We start from the raw sequence: 20,254 nt of genomic DNA, 5'->3' as shown, positions 1-20,254 counted from the left end.
AGTATGGGAAACGATGATTGATGAGGTACTTATAATAGAATCAGAGATTCTATTATAAGTACCTCATCAGAGGTACTTATAATAGAATGTCTGATGACGACGATTGATGAGGTACTTATAATACTCTATTATGGTGGTGTTTCTGTCCCATATCTGTTTAATGATGCTGGCTTGAGGACTCAGAGCGATCCATTTGAGGGTCTTCAGATCTAATCTAAGGAAGTCTTCTCCATTATAACCACAATGTACAAATCCAGAAAACTGTCCTGTTGTTTCATCCAGTTCACAGCCAGGTATACACTGTAAGATGGCACCTGAGAGAGGAAGGGGGGGAGTGGTTCAATCTGTAAAAACTAACAATCTGAGTCACTTAGATTTCATTTTAAACATGTAGTGAAATATGATACTGCACCTTCAGTTTGGAGGGTTCGTGTCAAATTATAAATTACATCTTTGAAGAAAAGAGGTATAATCACGAAGCACTCCTGACGGCCTGCCTGTAATACCTCAGGATCCTCGTTATATAATTTAACCACCCAGTCCTGTTTTGGTTCAAATATCTTGTTGGTGCTGTCACATTGGTTCACCTCCACATCATCAACCTTTCCAACAAACATGAACTCTGACACATTCTGGAGTCCAGAGGATGCAGTTCTGTAACACTTAAATGAGTGTTTCACTGCAGGAGAAACATGGATGATGTCAGTGAATAAATAAATACAAATATGATCATTAATATGATGCATTCAGTGTTCTCATGAACTTGTGGAGCAGAAATAAAGATGATAAAGAATGTCTTCTTACCTGCTGATGAAATGTGACAGAAGAGAAACAACAAGAAGAACAAACACATCTGATTCTTCATGGTTAAACAGATGTCTGACAGAAGAAGCAGCTGGTGGAGCTCCTTTAGAAGAGACTGGCAGAATCTGAAAGGAACACAGCTGATGTGTGTGAACCTGCTGAACAGATAAACATCTGAAGAAATATTCATGAACCTACATGAGCTTTTAAAGACTTCTTGTTCCAGCATGGTGCAGACAAGATCATAGCAACAATCAAGAAATAATGTGTGTGATTATTTTTATTTACTTGACAGAGATGTTTGTCATTAATCACAAAACTGTGAGATTTTGTCTGTATGTAAAAACTCAGGGATTCTGCTTTTTCAGTTTTACTTACATATTCTGATTAAAGATCAGATGTTTGTTCTTTTTTCTGTTTCCTCATATCACTGTAACACAACACATACATTTTGACATGTGTCCAGCTTCATTAGAGGAGACTGAATCTGAAAGTAAAAGTTCATGTGTGAACCTGTTAGACAGATCAGAGCTTATAGAGACAGAGAACATCTTCATGTGTGAAACATTTGTTTGTTTATAATTCATCACAAAAATGTGAGTTTGAAGTGTGTGTAAAAAACAGAAGCAACATGAACACACAGGGTTTGTGCTACAGTCTGAGAGGAGCAGCAGTCCAAGTGAAAACTGAAACTGATGGTCCAACATGTTTGTGTGAAGTCTGCTGTTCTGTTACAGAACCAAAACACACTGAGTCACTGTGAAAGTGTTAATGATTTATTTCTGACAGCCATTAAATAAAGTCACTGAAGATGTTAATCTCAGGAGGATTACATAATCTGATAGAAATGTTCCTTTGTCCATATTTCACAACACATTTTCTAACTCTCACAAACTCGCCTCTTTCTCTCAGGCTGGTCAGAGTTACAGTCAGCATGTGAGTGAACAAGTGAAAACATCAACACAACATGCTCCATCCATCATAAATGTGAGCGCTAAGTGCGTTTCTTCCCTTAAAACAGCTCCGTTAGACGGCGCCCTGCTGTGAGGAGCTGCAGGCTGAACCGACAGACTGACAACAAACGTTATGACCAGTGTGTGTGTGTGTATGTGTGTGTGTGTGTTTTAAACCTACCTACGGATGAGACGTGACAGACGCGCAGCAGTGAAAGTAACGGTACCATCTCTTTGTGTTCTTGTTGTGTTCAGAGGGCTGGGCTGCTTCTAATAGGACAGGAGCTGTGTCCCAATTCAGGGTCTGCGGAGGACACAGCCTACAAGGTCTAAAGATTCCGCATCCTCCGGACGATCCTCAACCGTTGGTAAATGGGACGGTCTGGCCTTCAAAGCACTTCCTGATTGTGGCGCGACGTCATAAATTTTGCCCTGGGAAAAACAAAAACAGCGACAGCGACACAAAACGGACTACACAACAAGCAATTTGTTGTTGGAGGAAGAGGAGAGGCGGCTCCAGTGGCAGCAAAACCGGTGACGGTTCATTTTCTTCAGGCTGGGAGAGCGCAGTGGGGAGGTGACGGTAAGCTGCTATTTAATATTATTAATCATAATTAATATACCAGTTACTGAGCAAACGCTAGCCATATAACCAGTAGATAGACAAATATGATTAAATGTAATTTATATTTTATTCAATTCTAAGACTTGATACAGGGTCTGTTTGTAATTTTAATACTTTAAATTAAATAGCTAAATGTGTACGAACCCTGCAAATAACCCTGAAACCACTGCTTTAATGTGTCATTAAGCATCAGGTCTGTCACTACACCAGAGAATTACTGCTGGGTGGAGGAGAGTGGGGCTCCCTGCAGGACCAGCTGTCTGTCCTGGAGGAGGTGTACTGACCATCATCACCTTTGGAGGGTGAGGATACATATTTTATAGCTTTTCATATTTTAAGCTGCTTTGGAAGCCGCTTTGGAAGTTATTATTTTTATTTTTGCCCTTTTTAAAAACATCTTTAGTAACATGGCAGCCGCCGATCGTCAGCTCTGCAAACCCTGATGGACGATGTGGTGGACAGAGGAGACAGGCACCCCCCTCCCCCAGATGATGTCCCACTCACAGCCAGAGGACTCCAAGGTCTTCACCGTGGCATCATCCAGTCCAGCAGCACCAAGGACTCCTGCTCAGCCAAACATTTATATATATATGTTCTTTGTGAATAGTATTTTCTGCTGATCTTTTATAAATAATAAACTGTACATTTTCATAATGCCCACAGGTAAATAGTTAGAAATGTTCAAACTGTGTCTTTGTAAATATTGTACATAACAGAACAATAAATGATTTACTGTTGTCACTGAGAAGTTGTTCAAAAGTTTACGTAAATTATAAATAGGAAATGAAACACATAATGTAACAAGGTTAGAAGAGTTTAAGAACACAGAGACAAGAACAATTTGAATTGGAACACAGCTGTAGTGTCCATCCCATGGTCTTTTAGCAATATGTCCCATCATGCATTGTGCCACTGTCTTATAAATATAATGATCATTTAAAGAATGTAGCATGACCGGCTGAGTTTGCTTTATTCATGTTTTGCCATAAAACGTATATTGGGCTATAACGGCACAAAGTATAACTGCTAACAATGTAGTTCGTTTAGCTGGCAGAGATTGGCTCGTTTCATTTGCGACAGCAGTGACGTCATTGACGACGACACAAAATGAGGTAGATTCCAACAACAAAGTCGAAATGTCTGAAAATGCTATCACAATGAGTTCACTACATGGTGCTCTTGAACTCCCCATATGAGTGATTTTGAACACAGACACAGACACTGACTACACAAGGGCAGGGGAGACAACGAGACACAGGTGAGACACATCAGGGCGGGGCGGGTAATCAGCGAGAGGAGGGGGAAAGACCAGACACCCGAAACAAGAGGAGAGTTAGGAATACCAAAATAAATCAGGAACTGAACTGATCTTACTGTAATGCAGACAGTACAAACAGCTGATCAAACAGGAAACAATTATCTTAACACATTCATTGGACAGATTTTGATCAAAGCTTAAACAGTTAAACACTTTGCAGATCATGTTAAGTCACATGTGGAGAAACTTGTGAAGAGGCTGAGGCTAACATTGGGCTTTTCTTTTAATGCCAGTCTGTGTCAGTGTTGTGTGAAGAGCATGCAGATCTAAGTTTCTCAAAGGTTTAACACTTTGTTCTTTCAACACAAAAAAAATAACTGAAAACATCCACTGGGGAGAAAAACTTGATCTTGACTGGTGCTCTGGAGGACTGCAGCGTGGACTGAAGGTCACCAGGACTGAGTGGCTCCTGAGAAATAAAGAGAAGTTAAAATGAGTTCAGAGGGATTCAGAAGAGTTCAGGTGAGCAGCGATCTGTGACTGCAGAGAGTTATTGAAGAACGGACAGAGAGTGGAGGAGAGCGAGGTCCTTAAGAGCAGGCAGGAGAGGAGCAGATTGAATACAGGTGAGTCCACTCAGCTCGGTGCTCTGCCCAGCAGCCACAGCAGCCTCATCAGGGCACCTGGAGAAACCAGAGAGGGAGAGAGTCACTGTTCATAACAGCCCATCGGAGGCGACACGTTGGCTGTGTCCCAATTCAGGGTCTGCATCCTTCGGAGTGCGCATTTTAAGGCCGCTTACGTCACAAAGCTGCGCGAAGGCTGTCCCAATTCGCCAAAAGTCGAAGGGTCCTTCAAATGCGTCCTCCAAATGCGTCCTCCTTTTGCCTGAATTTGGAGGACGCATCGCTACCATCCTTCGTGGCCTTAAATATCCCACAATGCTTTGCGGACCTACTTTTTGTCCAATAGTACGATGACGGACCAAGCGAGCGGCAGCGGCACCGGCAGGAGTGCCGAATTCACATTTAAATGTAAGTAAAGAGCAGTAGTTCGAGAGTTTTAAAATGCTAGTAGTGACAGCGGCATTAAAAAAATGAGTTTTATATTTACAAACATGACGTCCTGTTGATACGAGGCGCTGTAAACTAAACGTTTTGATTGAATGTTGTTTCTGGACTGTTTACTATAGTATAAAGTATAGTTCACGTGAGGAGCAATATTATCGTTATTATATCAAACGGTCATTCTGCCTGTTGGCCATTGTTGAAGGAGGAGCAGAGAGAAACAGAAGAAACCTGACAATTGATAACGGAGGAGATGAGGCTGGAGAGGGAGGGAGAGAGAGAGAGAGAGAGAGAGAGAGGGGGAGAGAGATAGAGAGAGAGAGAGGGAGAGGGGGAGAGCAGAGAAAGAACGGACAGACCTCAGCTCATTGAGAGGATGTGGACAGCAGTGATTTTATGTTCTGTGTTATTTAAATGTTACTTATTAAATTAAAGGATGATATTAAATCGTTCTTGTCTCTGTGTTCTTAAACTCTTCTAACCTTGTTACATTATGTGTTTCATCACCTATTTATAATTGAAGTAAACTTTTGAACAACTTCTCAGTGACCACAGTAAATCATTTATTGTGTGTGTGTTGTGTTATGTACAATATTTACAAAGACACAGTTTGAACATTTCTAACTATTTACCAGTGGGCATTATGAAAATGTACAGTTTATTATTTATAAAAATCAGCAGAAAATACTATTCACAAAGAACATATATATAAATGTTTGGCTGAGCAGGAGTCCTTGGTGCTTCTGGACTGGATGATGCCACGGTGAAGACCTTGGAGTCCTCTGGCTGTGAGTGGGACATCATCTGGGGGAGGGGGGTGTCTGTCTCCTCTGTCCACCACATCGTCCATCAGGGTTTGCAGAGCTGACGATCGGCGGCTGCCATGTTACTAAAGATGTTTTTAAAAAGGGCAAAAATAAAAATAATAACTTCAACAGAGCGGCTTCCAACGCAGCTTAAAATATGAAAAGCTATAAAATATGTATCCTCACCCTCCAAAGGTGATGATGGTCAGTACACCTCCTCCAGGACAGACAGCTGGTCCTGCAGGGAGCCCCACTCTCCTCCACCCAGCAGTAATTCTCTGGTGTAGTGACAGACCTGATGCTTAATGACACATTAAAGCAGTGCTTTCAGGGTTATTTGCAGGGTTCTTACACATTTAGCTATTTATTTAAAGTATTAAAATTACAAACAGACCCTGTATCAAGTCTTACAATTGAATCAAATATAAATTACATTTAATCATATTTGTCTATCTACTGGTTATATATCTAGCGTTTGCTCAGTAACCGGTATATTAATTATGATCAATAATATGGTTAAACAGCAGCTTACCGTCACCTCCCCACTGCGCTCTCCCAGCCTGAAGAAAATGAGCCGTCACAGGTTTTGCTGCCGCTGGAGCCACCTCTCCTCTTCCTCCAACAACAAATAAATATATTAAAATATTCCAAATGTCTAAATCCACACTGTTGTCCCGTTTGTTGTCTAGTCCGTGTTGTGTCGCTGTCGCTGCTTTTGTTTTTCCCGGGGCAAAATTTATGACGTCGCGCCACAATCAGGAAGTGCTTTGAAGGCCAGACCGTCCCATTTACCAACGGTGGAGGATCCTCCGGAGGATCCTCAGGAGGACGCGGCCTCCTGAGACCGCGTAGGCTGCGTCCTCCGAAGGATGCAGACCCTGAATTGGGACACAGCCAGCGTCTCACCGCAGTTGGTTTATGGATTTATTTGCTCATGTTTGGACTGTTTTTCTGTGTAGCTGTGTTTTGTTCTTCCTCTTTGACCAGGACTCCCTTGAAAAAGAGGCTCTAAATCTCAATGGGATTTTTCCAGGTTAAATGAAAATAAAGACATAACAAGCCACACAGAGCCTGCTCTGACTCTGACCTAACACTGACATCTGCAGGATTTCAAACATCATTGCAGGCAACCTGGATAAGGAATGTGGAGAGAGAATGAACTAGGTCCATTCATTCTGACATGTGGACACCAAGTGAATGAACATAACTAGCTGATAATAAAGAGCTGACTGAATGGAACTAGAAAAGGGCATTTCCTGAAGAAAATGCAAGTTTGATTGCTGCAGCTGAAGCATTGCTTTGAATGCTGATGTGAAGGATTGGTCTGAATTGCTGGAGAATCAGAGCAATTCAGAGCTTTGTATGCCTCTGTGTGTCAGCCTGTCACCATGGTAACAGCAGAGGAGACCTCAAAAACCACTCGGAAATTACTCGGAATTCGAAAATTCTGAATATAAGTTTGATAGAGCAGCATCTAATGAGCGTTTTAAGACTCCCATGTTGCCTAGCAACGGCAATCAAACTAACAAGTAGGAGGATGTGAGCAAGACTATACCAACACATGAGCTCAGTAACATGGAAGAAAGTCATTTACTTATTTTTCATTTCAAAAACATGCACATTGTCATAAAAGTGTCATATACAGTCATATACAGAAGGCTTCTTTAGGTCAGGATGCTGTCACAGTGCAATGTTTCCTCTCTGCGTTGTCATGTATCCGTCCATCCCTTCATGTATCAGTCCGTCTGTCTGAAGCAGTTTGACTACAAAGGACATTCAGGAGCTCAGTAAACACTAAAATGGTTTTTGTGCCTGCAGTGGATCTGTTTCCATCTGAAACAACACCTGTTCACAGCAGCTGCTATTATCCCAAGCTGTGTCGCTATGACAACAAATCTGCAGCTCTTTTAAATGAAAAACAGATAAAATAAGGTCATCAGCACAGAAACACTCAAAGTTCCTCAGAGTGCACAGCGACAGTTTGCATGTTGATGTGACACGTTTGTCCACTGTCTGTGGAAACGTTTACATGATACATGTTTCCACAGAAACGTTCATTGACAACTTTGAAATAACGGACACATCTTTCCACCAACTTTGAATTGAACTGAGTAAAAAGTACGCTGTGAAACAGAGCATCCACATCAACAGACTTATTATGTCTGAACACTGACATCATTACAGAGCTGAACAGAGTCTGTCTATGAGGATATTATACTAATTATATATATATATTACATATTTTACAAAGATGATCTTAGAAAACATGACGTTTGTTTCCTTCAATGAGCGTGTTTCTTTCAGCTGTCAGGTTTGTGGCCTCTGGGGGCTAAATGATGTTTCCAGGTGCTGTGAGGAAACATGCAGGAAATATATTGATAACATGTAAATGAATGTAGAGCTTCAGTCTGAAGTCAAAATAATATTTCAGAGTGTCAGAATATCTGTCATGTGCAGACACAACATCAAAATAAAACTATCATAGCTCACCTCTCAGCTTTGACAATGACAGCGACAGTTATATCAGGAACAGGCACATTATCAGGCTTCATTATCAGGAAAAGAGAACAAAAGATTAAGAAGAGTTGTATTCATGTTGTATTATAATTTCAACTAATTAAGACAAAATATGAAATAAATTGACCTCTGTTGGTTCTGATCAGGGTTCCGCTCAGCGATGATCCTGTCCTCAGCACCCTCAAACTGAAACTCACAGTGGTACCTCCTCCAGTCTTCAGCTGATGAAACATTCAGATCTACACTCATTTGGAAGGTTCCATCAGAGCCGTTGCTTGACACCATAGGGGCCCTAGGCAAGAAGGTAACACTGGGGCCCTACGGGCTACAAGATTCTATAGAAATGCCGCCCCAAACACAAAGAAATGTACAGTGATGATTATATAAGCAACCTTTTTATTTAAATAATGTGGAACACACATATGAAAATATGATCTTAAGGAAACATAAAAAACCTGTACAACACAATCAAAATACATCATAGAAATATGTCCTCTGAAGACTGTCCGCAGTGGTGGAAAGTAACTAAGTAGTTGTACTTTGTTACTGTACTTAAGTAATCTTTCATGTATTTTTTAATGTATCCCCAAGTTAAAAAAAATCAATCCTTGAGTCCAGTTGTCTCGATTTAAACTCTTGGAAATTAAAAGTAAGTACTTAAGACTTTGGTTAAGTAGGATCATTGATGTAGCACATCTACTTTACTTGAGTACTAAACATCAGTACTTCCTCCACCACTGACAACACAAGATATGATGACTAGTATTGTTATTATTAAGTTTGTCCACAGTGCAGGATCATCAGTGAGACCTGGACACCTTGGAACCTTCCTCTGTTACCAGGTCAGGTGCTGGAGGAGCAGAGGAAGGAGTGGAGGCTCTCAGGTGTTGGACTGCTGCTGGGACGTCCTCTGGAGTTTCCTCACAGGGCTCCACATGACCTGTGTGGTATACGACCATAATGATCAGCCTGATAATTAACACTGTAAATAATCCAGATTATTCATAATGCACAGACCTTCATCTGTGGAGGTTGTGGCATCTTCATGAGGAGACACAGACAGGTGTTTAAGCACAGCACCTGATGAAAAACATTTAAAAAAGCCATAAAATAGCAACTATATGACAATAATTCACTAGCTTGTCATTTACAGAGAAACACCTGAGCATTAATAAACACTAAGTAGACTAAATACATACATTAGTTTTTCCTGCTGTGGTTTAGAGCTCATTAACTCTAACTGTAAATTGTAACAGCAGCACTTAGCCTAATGCTAAACAAGCTAAGGTATCATTAGCATAGCAGCTACACACTGTTGCTGCATGAGCTAACAAGCTACTTTACAGCTTCATTTACGTTTTATATCACGTCATTATATTGACGTTTGTAACTCATTTAGCAGACGTTTGTACGCAGAGCGGCTCACAGTGAACATTCAGGCTGCAGTATGGAGGCTGTAGTGACGTGAAGCCTGCGTCTCTAAAAGATTTTAAGTGACACACTGAAAAAAGACAAACAGTGGTGCAGTAAGATGAGGCTGAGCTGTGTCACAGACTCTTACCTCTCTTGTTTTGTCCTCTGCTCCTTTCCCTGCAGCCTGCAGTGTGTGTGCTTCCTCCTTTATTTTGAACGAGCCGCTCCTCTCTGCTCCGAGCAGCGCTGTCACAGGGCCCCGTGGGGGCGAGGGGGGAGTCTGAATGTGTCAATGGGCCAAAACAGCTGTAGATGAATGGTGGCGCTAACTGACCGTCCGTCTTAGGGCCCCTCTCATGCTCGGGGCCCTAGGCAATTGCCTGGTTTGCCTACTGTGTTGCAACGGCTCTGGGTTCCATCATGGTAATGGAGGAAGAGAGAGAGAGAAAAGGAAGAAGACATACTCATAATGACTACTGCAGTATGTTTACTTCATATATTCTATTTGAATTTGTTATTTGTGTTTTACGCTGACACATCATCTTCTTGTGCAGTAACACATTGATTCCACTGGGGTTGGCTGTTTCTGTAATCAGTCACTCTCTTGCAGCACTGAAGCTGAACGCCTCAAAGTGTCCTTTCATGGATGCAGAACTGTTTCTCACATCGTCTCTCACGTGTTTCAGGGTTCCGGCTCGTTAACAGTAAGTCTCCCTTTAAATGGATTCTCTTCTTTGGGATGAACAGCTCGGTGTGTTGGACCACAGCAGGTTTAACCCTTTGTCCTGACAGGATGAAGACTGACACATGCAGTGACATCACATCTGCACATCTGGAGAGGACTGATTTTACTGAATGAGGATAACATGGGACATATTTCAGCTGGAGTTTGGATCAGTGGCAGTCAGAGGCCTGAACCTGCACCAGCTCAGAGGAACTTCCCTGAGGGACCTCCCCAAAGGGATTAATAAAGTGTATTCTATTCTATTCTAGATATCATGAGCTGAATCCACTCTGCTCTGTTGGCATAAATGTCTCTTCTGTGTGGACTGAACCAACCAGTAGAGGGCAGTCTCTGGATAAAGTTAAAATACAAAACTTTATACTCGCTTAACTTATGACAAATTTACATTAAAAAATGTCTTGTCTCTATATTAAAATACATAGTACAGACGTTATACAACATACTTTGAAAGGAAGGAAATGTGTTTTTAAAAAGTACAGAAATGTGTTGCTATATATTTAAGACATGTGAATGCATGAAATATGAGGAGAACATAAAAACAAAAATGCAGTGTCTAAAATACAACGATTAACTTGTAATAATAAATAAATGAGTGTGTGACGCTCTGTGAGTGTGTGACAGTCAAACTTCAGCAGCGTGTGCTCGTTGTGATTTTCTTCTTCTTCTGCCTCCAAATCCTAAAACATGATGAAAGTTGTGTCTCTCCACCAGAAGACTCCCTCCTCTGCAGTCAGCTGCCACGCTACAGGTTTCTACCCTGACAGAGCCCTGATGTTCTGGAGCAAAGATGGAGAGGAGATTCATGAAGGTGTGGAGCACGGAGAGATAATCACAGACAATGAATGAACAGCAGCAACATGAAGATATATTTTTTCTGTTTAGTAAGGCGTGTAGTGTGTAGGGCTGATAGGTATAGGTACAGGCACTTGTCGACATGACCTCAGCCACAGGTATAACAGGTGTCATAGGGCCGATAAAATGTTAACTTTTAGCACAGCTATGCTGCTCTAGGCCTACGCTGTCGGGGGGCACTAACATGATCCACTGAGCAGTTTCCCTCTCACCCTCTGACCTCTCCTCTACTCTCCTTAGTCTGGCTCATACTGCTAATATCATCTCATAATCTGTGTTCACTGTCTTCCTCGTAGTTTTGTGCCTTGCTCTCTCTCTCTCTCTCTCTCTCTCTCTCTTTGCAGGTCTCAAGACCTGCATACTGTCTCTGTCTCTGTCCTGTCTCCCTCTTCTCCTCCTCGACCTACTCGACAATTTCTGATTGTAAAATGCGCTGTATGAATAAATTTGTATTGAATTGAATTGAATATTTCACTGTAACACCAACAGAAAGTGAGAAACGGCCTCAGGTGTCCAAACATCAGCAGGTCACTGAATGTCTCCTCTTTAATAATAATCTGTCTGACTGTCGGCTGCTCAGAGTCTCTTATTTAAAGGAAACACTGTCTGACAGTGTTTCCTTTAAAGAGAAGTTTGCTTTGAAGAGAGTTTGCTGTGTCCGGAAATCTAAAAGGATCATTTACAGTCGACATTGATCTCTCATCACTTCCATGTGTGTGTGTTTCTGTGTTTGTGGTGTGAAGCAGGACAATTCACATGTGAACATGTGTTTTTCCACCTTGGTGACAGCTGCAGGATGAAGTTTATAGACAGTGAAGGCAGCAAAAGGTTCAACACAAACCAGCAAGAGAAAGAAAAGAAAGAGTTAAATGAGACTCTACAGTAAAATATGTCATGATCAACACCTGCAGTAAACACAGTGACTACAGACAGACGGGTTCAGTGGAGAATAGTTATTGATGTGTGAACCTGCTTCATCTGCTCAGGAAACACCGTCACCATGATCATCCCCATCATCACTGCTGCACCTTCTCCTCATCACTGTGACTGATTCACTGTCAACAGAGAGAAGGGTGAGAGAGTTTACACTTTGAAATGATGATGATAACAAGTCACTACTGGTTGATAGCAGCATTAACAGAGAACTCATTATGCACTGTAAAAACTGAAGTTATTATAAGCAACCAATCAGCCTCCATCCTGTGAGTAAAACATGTTAAAAATGTCATGTTTCTGACTTTACAGCTGTGAACTCCAAGAAAGTCCTGAATCCAACTGCAGACACATAAATGACAGAAACCACCTGCAGACAGAGAGATGTTGGCTGCTGAGCACACAGCATTTCATCATTTCTGCTGTGAAGACATTTTAACATGGGAGTCTATGGGAAATGACTCGCTGCTGGAGCCAGCCCCCAGCGGCTCCAGAACTACGAGCTTGGACTCTTCCGCTTGGTGGATGTTCACGGTTTGTTTCTCAGAGTTTGATGGTCAAAATGAAGCCGCTGGTTTTCATGTTCCTGGTTGGAGTTCACTGCGCTGCAGTGGGTATGTTTTTATCTTTACACACATTCATATATTTGTTTTTCTGTCATTGTTCAATTTGTTTGAAGTTGGTTCATTTTATTCAGTTAATAGTTACTGTAATAGTTCACATTTACTGATATAAAATAACATTACACACATTCTGAGCCGCTTAATGTGTTTTTTTCTTTACTTACTAAAAATGAAAAAAGACCCTTTGTGTAATTTACAGCTACAATTTTATCCTATATATATATTTGTTTGTGATCAATAAGTCAGGTACAGATATTGTATTTTTTATGAATAATTTATGATGCCCATTAAGCATTATAGTGCTGTGACCCCTCTAAGATGGACAATGCTCAGCTCATTAGGGGCGGGGAGCGCAGCTCAGTTAGCGCTGAGCCTGGAGGTCCACGGTACACGTGTGTACTTTAAAATCAAATAAATCCTAATAAAATGACATCATTTAAGATTTAAAGTTATGTAACAATGTTTAAATGAACACTTGCTGTGTTCAGTTTACATAAACTGAGGATATTTATTAAATGATATTAAAGAATAAAATTAGTTTCAGCTAACTTTGTTACAGAAATTGAAATTCTGTGAGTTTAACAAGAAGAAAACTGTTTTTATTTGTTGAATGTTTAAAATGATCGATCGTCATATGAGGTCTGTTGTTTTTGTTCTTACTGACAAACAGCAGAGATTATCTGTGTCTTTAATGTCGTGTAGATCTTCCTGATTCTTTGTGCAGGATTTTGTGTAATTTATATAAAGTTGTAGTTCTGTAATCACATCATCTTTTTCTTACAGTGACTCACTCCCTGAAGTATTTCTACACTGGGTCCTCCAAGTCCCAAACTTCCCAGTTTGTGGCTGTTGGTTTGGTTGATGAAGTTCAGATACTTCACTATGACAGCAACAGCAAGAAATTAGTGCCCAAACAGGACTGGATGAACAAAGTCACAGAAGATGATCCACAGTACTGGGAGAGAGAGACTCAGATCTACATGGGTAACCAGCAGTCCTTCAAAGCCAACATTGAAACTGCAAAGCAGCGCTTCAACCAGACTGGAGGTTTGTGGATGTTTCTTCTTTTCACTGGTATTTGTTCATTAACTTTGTTAAACACACTCATTAAACACGTGTCACAGTAAAAACACAGTGTGTGCCTGCAGCTTCATAAACACACTTGTGTAAAGTGCTGAAATCATTTGTCAATAAATGAACTGATCAAGAGAAAAGTCATGTTGAAAATGAAGAGTTTAAAATAATGATGTGACTACTTCTATATTAATAAAAACACCCTGCAGTCAGCTCTGAAACCACAGACGTCTGATGCTGTCGGCGTTCAGCAGCACTAAAATATGACGTTTAAATGATTTTAATCACTGAATCATGGAGCCTCACAGCTGACATCAGATCACTTCTATAAACCAGTTAAAGTGTCTGTGCTGTAGAAACTCAGACTGACAGTCGGTCACTTGATGAACCAGTAAAATCTGCCAGCAGTGATCAGCTTCATGTGTTTTCATGTTTTAATCAGTCTCTCTGTGATCAAACTGAACCATTGATCAGAGACAAACTGAAAATGTTCCAGGAAACCATCAGTCCTGTGCTGCTGAGCTCAGACACTGCACAAACTCTGCTGTTCCTCTGCACACTCATTAAACACACATGTGATTCTTATCAGTCAGTTCATGCACAGAAACCTGTCAGAGGAATGATGATCAGTTTGTAGTCTGCTGCATGTTTGTGCACGCTGAGAGCTGAGAGCTGGACAGCTGCTGCTGCTGCAGGAGGATCTGCAGCTCAAAGCACCCAGAGATGAGGATCCTCCTCACAGAGCCCGAACACAGACTCAGCCAGTCAGCCAGCAGCAGGTCAGACTCCACCCAGAGTCTGCTGCTGACTGCATGTGTTCTCTACCGTTACATACATGTAGAAAGGTGCAGAGCTGAGTGTGCAGCAGCTTCCTGTCTCCTCTGATCCTCTCTGTGATAAAACACGACAGCATGATCCTTAAACTCAACAATCACCTCAGCACCACAGGGTGAGCTACAGTTAGCATGGTTAGCAGTTAGCATTCATGAGCCACAAACGATCAATAATAATAAGAATTAAACCCGCGGGAGTTGCAAACATCTTGTGCCTTCTCCTGTTCCAGCCATAAGCTGTGCAATGTGGGCAATGAAGGAAAGAAGCAGCAAAGATAAACGTGGAGACATGTCTGTGTCTATAATCTGATAATGAAGCATAGCAGGTGGAGGCTGCTCTCTGAACATGGACTCAGACGTCCTTCAGTGGAAGCTTCTAGAAGGAGCTCAGGACAGTCTGCAGTCTGAGACAGGAGGAGGACGTTGTTGGACTGATCAGCTGTCTGCAGAGTCTCAGAGGACGTGATGTTAAATCCATGACAGCAGTGTAGATCAATACTGGCTGTGGATGGATCCACTGAGCTGATCACAGGTGGAGGTGTAGATGTTTGCTGTTGGTGTCTGTTGATCAGTGGCTCTGTGGTCACAATAACTGCTGTGATCTCTGACTCACTGCTGAGTCTCTGTCTGTCTCTCAGGTGTTCATGTTTGGCAGTGGATGTGCGGCTGTGAATGGGACGATGAGACTGGAGAGGTCAATGGATTTAATCAGTACGGTTATGATGGAGAAGACTTCATATCATTTGACCTGAAGACAGAGACATGGATCGCTGCACAACAACAGGCTGTCATCACCAAACACAAGTGGGACAATGACAGAGCTTTCATCACACAGAATAAGAACTACCTCACCCAGCACTGTCCTGAGTGGCTGAAGAAGTATGTGAACTATGGGCGGAGCTCTCTGATGAGAACAGGTAGAGTCACATGACCTGATTAAGTGTGATGAAGACAACATTCATCTTCCTCAGTTTCTTATGTGCTGTGACATTATAATGAAGAACCCTCTGTGTCTCCTCCCTCCGTCTCTCTCTACATATTGATCAGCACTTTTTCATAATTTCTGTCTTTCTGTCACATTTTTATCTGCCTCAGATTCTCTGGATCACTTTCACTCTGTTCTCTCCTCACCTCTGCTCTCCCTCCTCTTCTCTCTTGTCTTGTATTTTATTATCTCTACTATCAACTTTTTTCATGTGTCATTAAAAATATCAAACTAATCATTACATCAGTGTGTAGTTATTAACTTCTTTGTCTTTTCCCTCAGTTCGTCCCTCAGTGTCTCTCCTCCAGAAGAAGTCCTCCTGTCCCATCAGCTGCCACGCTACAGGTTTCTACCCAAACAGAGCTGAACTGTTCTGGAGCAAAGATCGAGAGGAGATTCATGAAGGTGTGGACAAAGGAGAGATCCTCCCCAACCATGATGGAACCTTCCAGATGAGTGTTGAGATGGATTTCTCATCAGTTCCAGCTGAGGAGTGGAAGACATATGAGTGTGTGTTTCAGCTCTCTGGGGTAAAGGTGGACATCATCACCAGACTGGACAGAGCGGAGATCAGGACCAACAGTAAATCTGAGATTCTTTCTCTTTTAATCAATTGAAATGTTGGATGAAGAAAAAAAGTGGAGTTGGTTGGTGTTACAAGGGTTGATGGAGTTGAGGTGGCGTACTGACGTACAATGATGACATTCAACATTACTCTATACTATATATAATATATGTACACTATATAAAATAATATTATATATATAAAGTGGGTACGGAAAGTATTCAGACCCCCTTAAATATTTCACTCTTTGTCATATTGCAGCCATTAAATAATCAAATAATGTAAGTCCATACACACAGCACCCCATATTGACAGAAAAACACTGTATTTGTAATTTTTTTGCATTATTTTTGCAGATTTATAAATATATATATATATGATATATGACATGGTCCAAAGTATTCAGAGCCTTTGCTGTGACACTCATATATTGAACTCAGGTGCTTCCATTTCTTCTGATCATCCTTCATTTGAGTCCAGCTGTGTTTCAGCTTGATGATACTGATTGGACTTGATTAGGAAAGACACAGACCTGTCTATATAAGACCTCACAGCTCACAGTGCAGAACACACACATGGTATACAGAGGGGAGGGAGAGACAATGAGACACAGGTGAGACACATCAGGGTGGAGCAGGTAATCACCAGGAGGAGGAGAGAAGACAAGACACCCGAAAGGAGAGGGAGAGCAGTGACTACAAACCCACACAGTCAAACTAGAACTATAAATGCAACAAAACTACAAAATAAAAAAAGTATACAAAGTGTGGGGCTCTGTTTTGCAGACAAACGGTTGTTTGTCTTGTTAGTCTCTGCACATTAGACCCCTCTGTCCTCTGTGATTCATAAGGTTTACAGAAGAAGGGTTAAATGGAGAACAGATTTTCCAGGTTGTGTTTGTGAAGGTAAATTGATCTTTGACACTGTGTTACAGCCCAGTGTAACTTAGTGCGACACTGTCACCATGCAACCACTCACTGATCTGTGTAGGAGGCTCCATAGTGCTGACAGACATATAAAGTAACTGTCTGATCAACGTGAGAGTCAAACCAACACAACAGGGCCTTTAATTTGAAAAAAGACACAAACATACACAAAACAAAATGTAATGTAAATTCTGTCTTCTGCAGAGATCGATCACAGCATAGGAAATGGAGTACGATTGGGACTGCTCCTCCTCCTGGTAGTTTGTGTCACTGCAGTCCTGATCTGGAAAAGGAGAAAACTCTGCAGCTCAGGAGGACGTGTGGTGTGACCTCCATCTTTATTGCATATGTACTGATATGGATGGTGTGAGCGGCTTCATGAGTTGCTACATGTTTATTAATGAACAAGAGTTTATTAATCAAAGTAGAGTATTGTTAAGTTCTTCCTGACCTACCTGGTAAAATAAATCAAAAATAATATGACAGATTTCTGTTCGAGTGTGTCTCTGTTTTTAATCAATAAAACAGTTATTGATTTAAACACATTTGTGTCCATCTTTGATTGTGTGTTTTTCACTCTTCAATGCTTTAAACACATCAGTTACTGTCCACTAGGGGGCAGTGTCTCAGTTGTATTAGGGAGTGAAGTGTGCACTGAGATGCTGATGTCAGAATGTCACTCATTTGTTTACATTATAACCGTTATGAAATATATTAAGGTTTGAAGTGCAATAAAAACAGGCACAGTTTTAACTTGTGTTACTTGAAACAAACACCTCTTTATTTAATTGCTATGACCTTTTCACAACATTAACTATTTCAGTGAACAATGAAAAAATATGAATATATACAAAATAATAGGTAATTAAAATATTTATCATACTTGATCAATGGGACTTATGCTCCTGAACCTCAGCACACAGCGTCTGCACATCGGGGCTGTATGCGGTACCTTCATCTTCACACAGGATTGTAAGCTGTCATCTGTGAGGCGTGTGCGATGTTTGTTTTTATATACAGTTCATGTTGGAGAACACCTGCTCACATACATATGTGGATCCAAAGATCGACAGGACTCCAAGCGCAAACTTTTTCATGTTCACATAAATGTCGGGGATAGCATTCCAAGTTTCGAACACAAGTTTATCTGATTTGGGGAGGTTTTCAATGTCACGCCATTTGTGATTCTGAGCAAGAGCAGCCTTCTGGGAAGTGTTTATTCCTTTGGCTTTTATACAATTCAAGACAGCCTCACAGACATCCTCCCCCCGTGTTTGGCCTTTTAATGGTATTAACTCAACCATTTCTTCCTGTGGCCCAGCAGAGTTTACATATCGGCAGCCAGGGTCGTAACAAGCGCTATTTGTTCAATATCACCTTTGTCTTTAGATTCATCACAGGCGATTGAGTAGGCCACAGCTGAATTGATGTCTTTAATTTGTTGTCTGGTGATGACTTCAGTCTTCTGTCTTTGACAGTCTTTGCAGAGAGGGGCATATCCCTGATTTTCTGTACAATTTCACTCTTGTTTTTAAAGTCTGTGAATAGATGTTCTGAAATCTTAATGAAGGATTCTTTTATATATTCTCCATCTGTGAATGGCTTCCCATGCCTGAGTATTTCCAGAGTGGCAACAAAACTAGCATATGTACTTAACTTTGCTGACTTCATCCACTTATTGAAGTAATTTTTGCTCAGATCAGCCTTCCGCATCAGTTCCGAAACAGCTTTTTTTCCTCTAATCTCCATCCGGATATTTTTGAGCAAAGGCTGCGTGTTTGTTCTGCAATGTCTTGAGACATTTGACTTTTTGTTGTTAGCTAGTTTCTCATTACATATTAAGCACATTGGTAAACCGTTCTCATCAGCAGTGAAAGCAAATGAATCTACCCATGTAGCATTGAACGTTCTGTTTTCTTTTCCTTGAATTCTCCATAGTTGGCCTACCTGGGGTCAAAAAGGTAAAGAAATCGCACACTGGCGGGTGTCGCATCATGTTGTATTATATATGACTTGATTTGCATTGGATTTATCTTGAATGTTTATTATTGTTTAGAATTTTATTTGATTTTTTTTTATTCTTGTAAGTCATTTCCCCCTGAATTTAATAAAATGTTTCTGACTCTGATCATCTCTTGGACTGAGGTCCTTCTCCTAAAACGTCCGGGTGGATATGTGCCATTTTTTTCCCTTTCTGCACTATTGTTATTAAAAGAATGGATTTTTGAACATTTGTGAAATCGGGCACGCCCCTAGTTAATGCAACATAACAATACTAACAAACAGAAAATATTCATAAATATTCAGGTTCTGATTAAGAGAAAAAAGCACTAGGGGGTGGGGATGGATTCCAGACGCTTTGTGATGCTCTAACAAAGGCTGTGTATGAGTCAACCTTGATCAATGGGGCAGACAACAAGGGGTGCATATTAGGTTATTAGCAAATGGTGATCAAAGCAGTAGACATTGTGGCAGGATATAAGGATTGTGACTGAGATTCTGCATCAATATCTCATGGCTATTCTTATTTCTGTTTTATTCTCTTTTATTTTTAATTCTAGTTTTTATGCTTCTCTAGTAGCACACTCTGCATTGTCTTATTATTTGTTCTGCTGCTGTAACAAATCAATTTTCATCCAGGGATCAATAAAGTCGTATTTTATCTATTAAAAGTATTTTAGGGGAAATTTCTGGAAAACTGAGAGACTTATTTATGAAGTCGTATGATCTTAATCACAGGGACAGGACAGAAAAAAATGTCGAATCAACTGTTCACACTCCAGTCCGCCAGGTAGCGGTAATGTAATTGCAAGCTGGCAGCCAACCGCCAATACACTGAAGAAGAAGAATGAGAGAAGTAGGAAGTGGAAGAGGAAAACAAAGACGAGCACAGCGACAGCAGAAGCTGAACAGAATTGTAACTACTGTGAGTGTTTTATCACATCTGAATGGCTGCTGCTGAGTTTCTGAGAGGTTTTATCAGCGAGCGGCTAAAGGCTGTTCCATACTCCGCGAGACAAAGTGCGGAGAACGCGCTCCACGGGTGGTAAAAGATAAAAAAAAAGGTATTTTCCGCACTGAGGTACCATACTCCGCGAGACGTGTGTGTGCAGAACTCCTCATACTATACGTATACTACAGGGAATTTCTTGCCACCGGGATCACCACTTTTACTATTCTGCACACGGCGTTTTGCCTTTGCAAATCTGTCGCGCAGGTAGCGCCACTTTTTGCGACACACACTCTCTTCTGTGCAAAGTATCGTTGCTATCTGC

At 41.1% G+C, this 20,254-nt stretch overlaps 3 protein-coding genes across 3 annotated transcripts in view; 1 reads left to right on the top strand and 2 right to left on the bottom strand.

Moving 5' to 3' along the window:
• The window catches only part of LOC114444837 (NACHT, LRR and PYD domains-containing protein 3-like), a 383,662-nt gene that overhangs the window by 34,775 nt on the left and 328,633 nt on the right, over positions 1–20,254 (bottom strand). The window lies entirely within an intron of this gene.
• On the top strand, positions 12,536–17,323 carry LOC114432351 (H-2 class I histocompatibility antigen, Q9 alpha chain-like). The gene is made up of 5 exons (XM_028400336.1): positions 12,536–12,587; positions 13,380–13,643; positions 15,142–15,420; positions 15,771–16,070; positions 17,184–17,323. Exons 1-5 carry the CDS (start codon positions 12,536–12,538, stop codon positions 17,306–17,308), a joined length of 1,020 nt encoding a protein of 339 aa, XP_028256137.1. The 3' UTR covers positions 17,309–17,323.
• LOC114432357 (H-2 class I histocompatibility antigen, Q9 alpha chain-like) overlaps positions 15,991–20,254 on the bottom strand; it is a 267,348-nt gene continuing 263,084 nt past the window's right edge. Inside the window, exon 5 of the mRNA XM_028400345.1 lies at positions 15,991–16,011. Coding sequence (XP_028256146.1) covers positions 16,006–16,011 — 6 coding nt within the window. The 3' untranslated portion in view covers positions 15,991–16,005. The remainder of the gene's footprint in view (positions 16,012–20,254) is intronic.

This window comes from Parambassis ranga, chromosome 2 (assembly GCF_900634625.1).
Source record: "Parambassis ranga chromosome 2, fParRan2.1, whole genome shotgun sequence".
Lineage (NCBI taxonomy): Eukaryota > Metazoa > Chordata > Actinopteri > Ambassidae > Parambassis > Parambassis ranga.
This window is presented reverse-complemented; position numbering and strand designations above follow the sequence as displayed.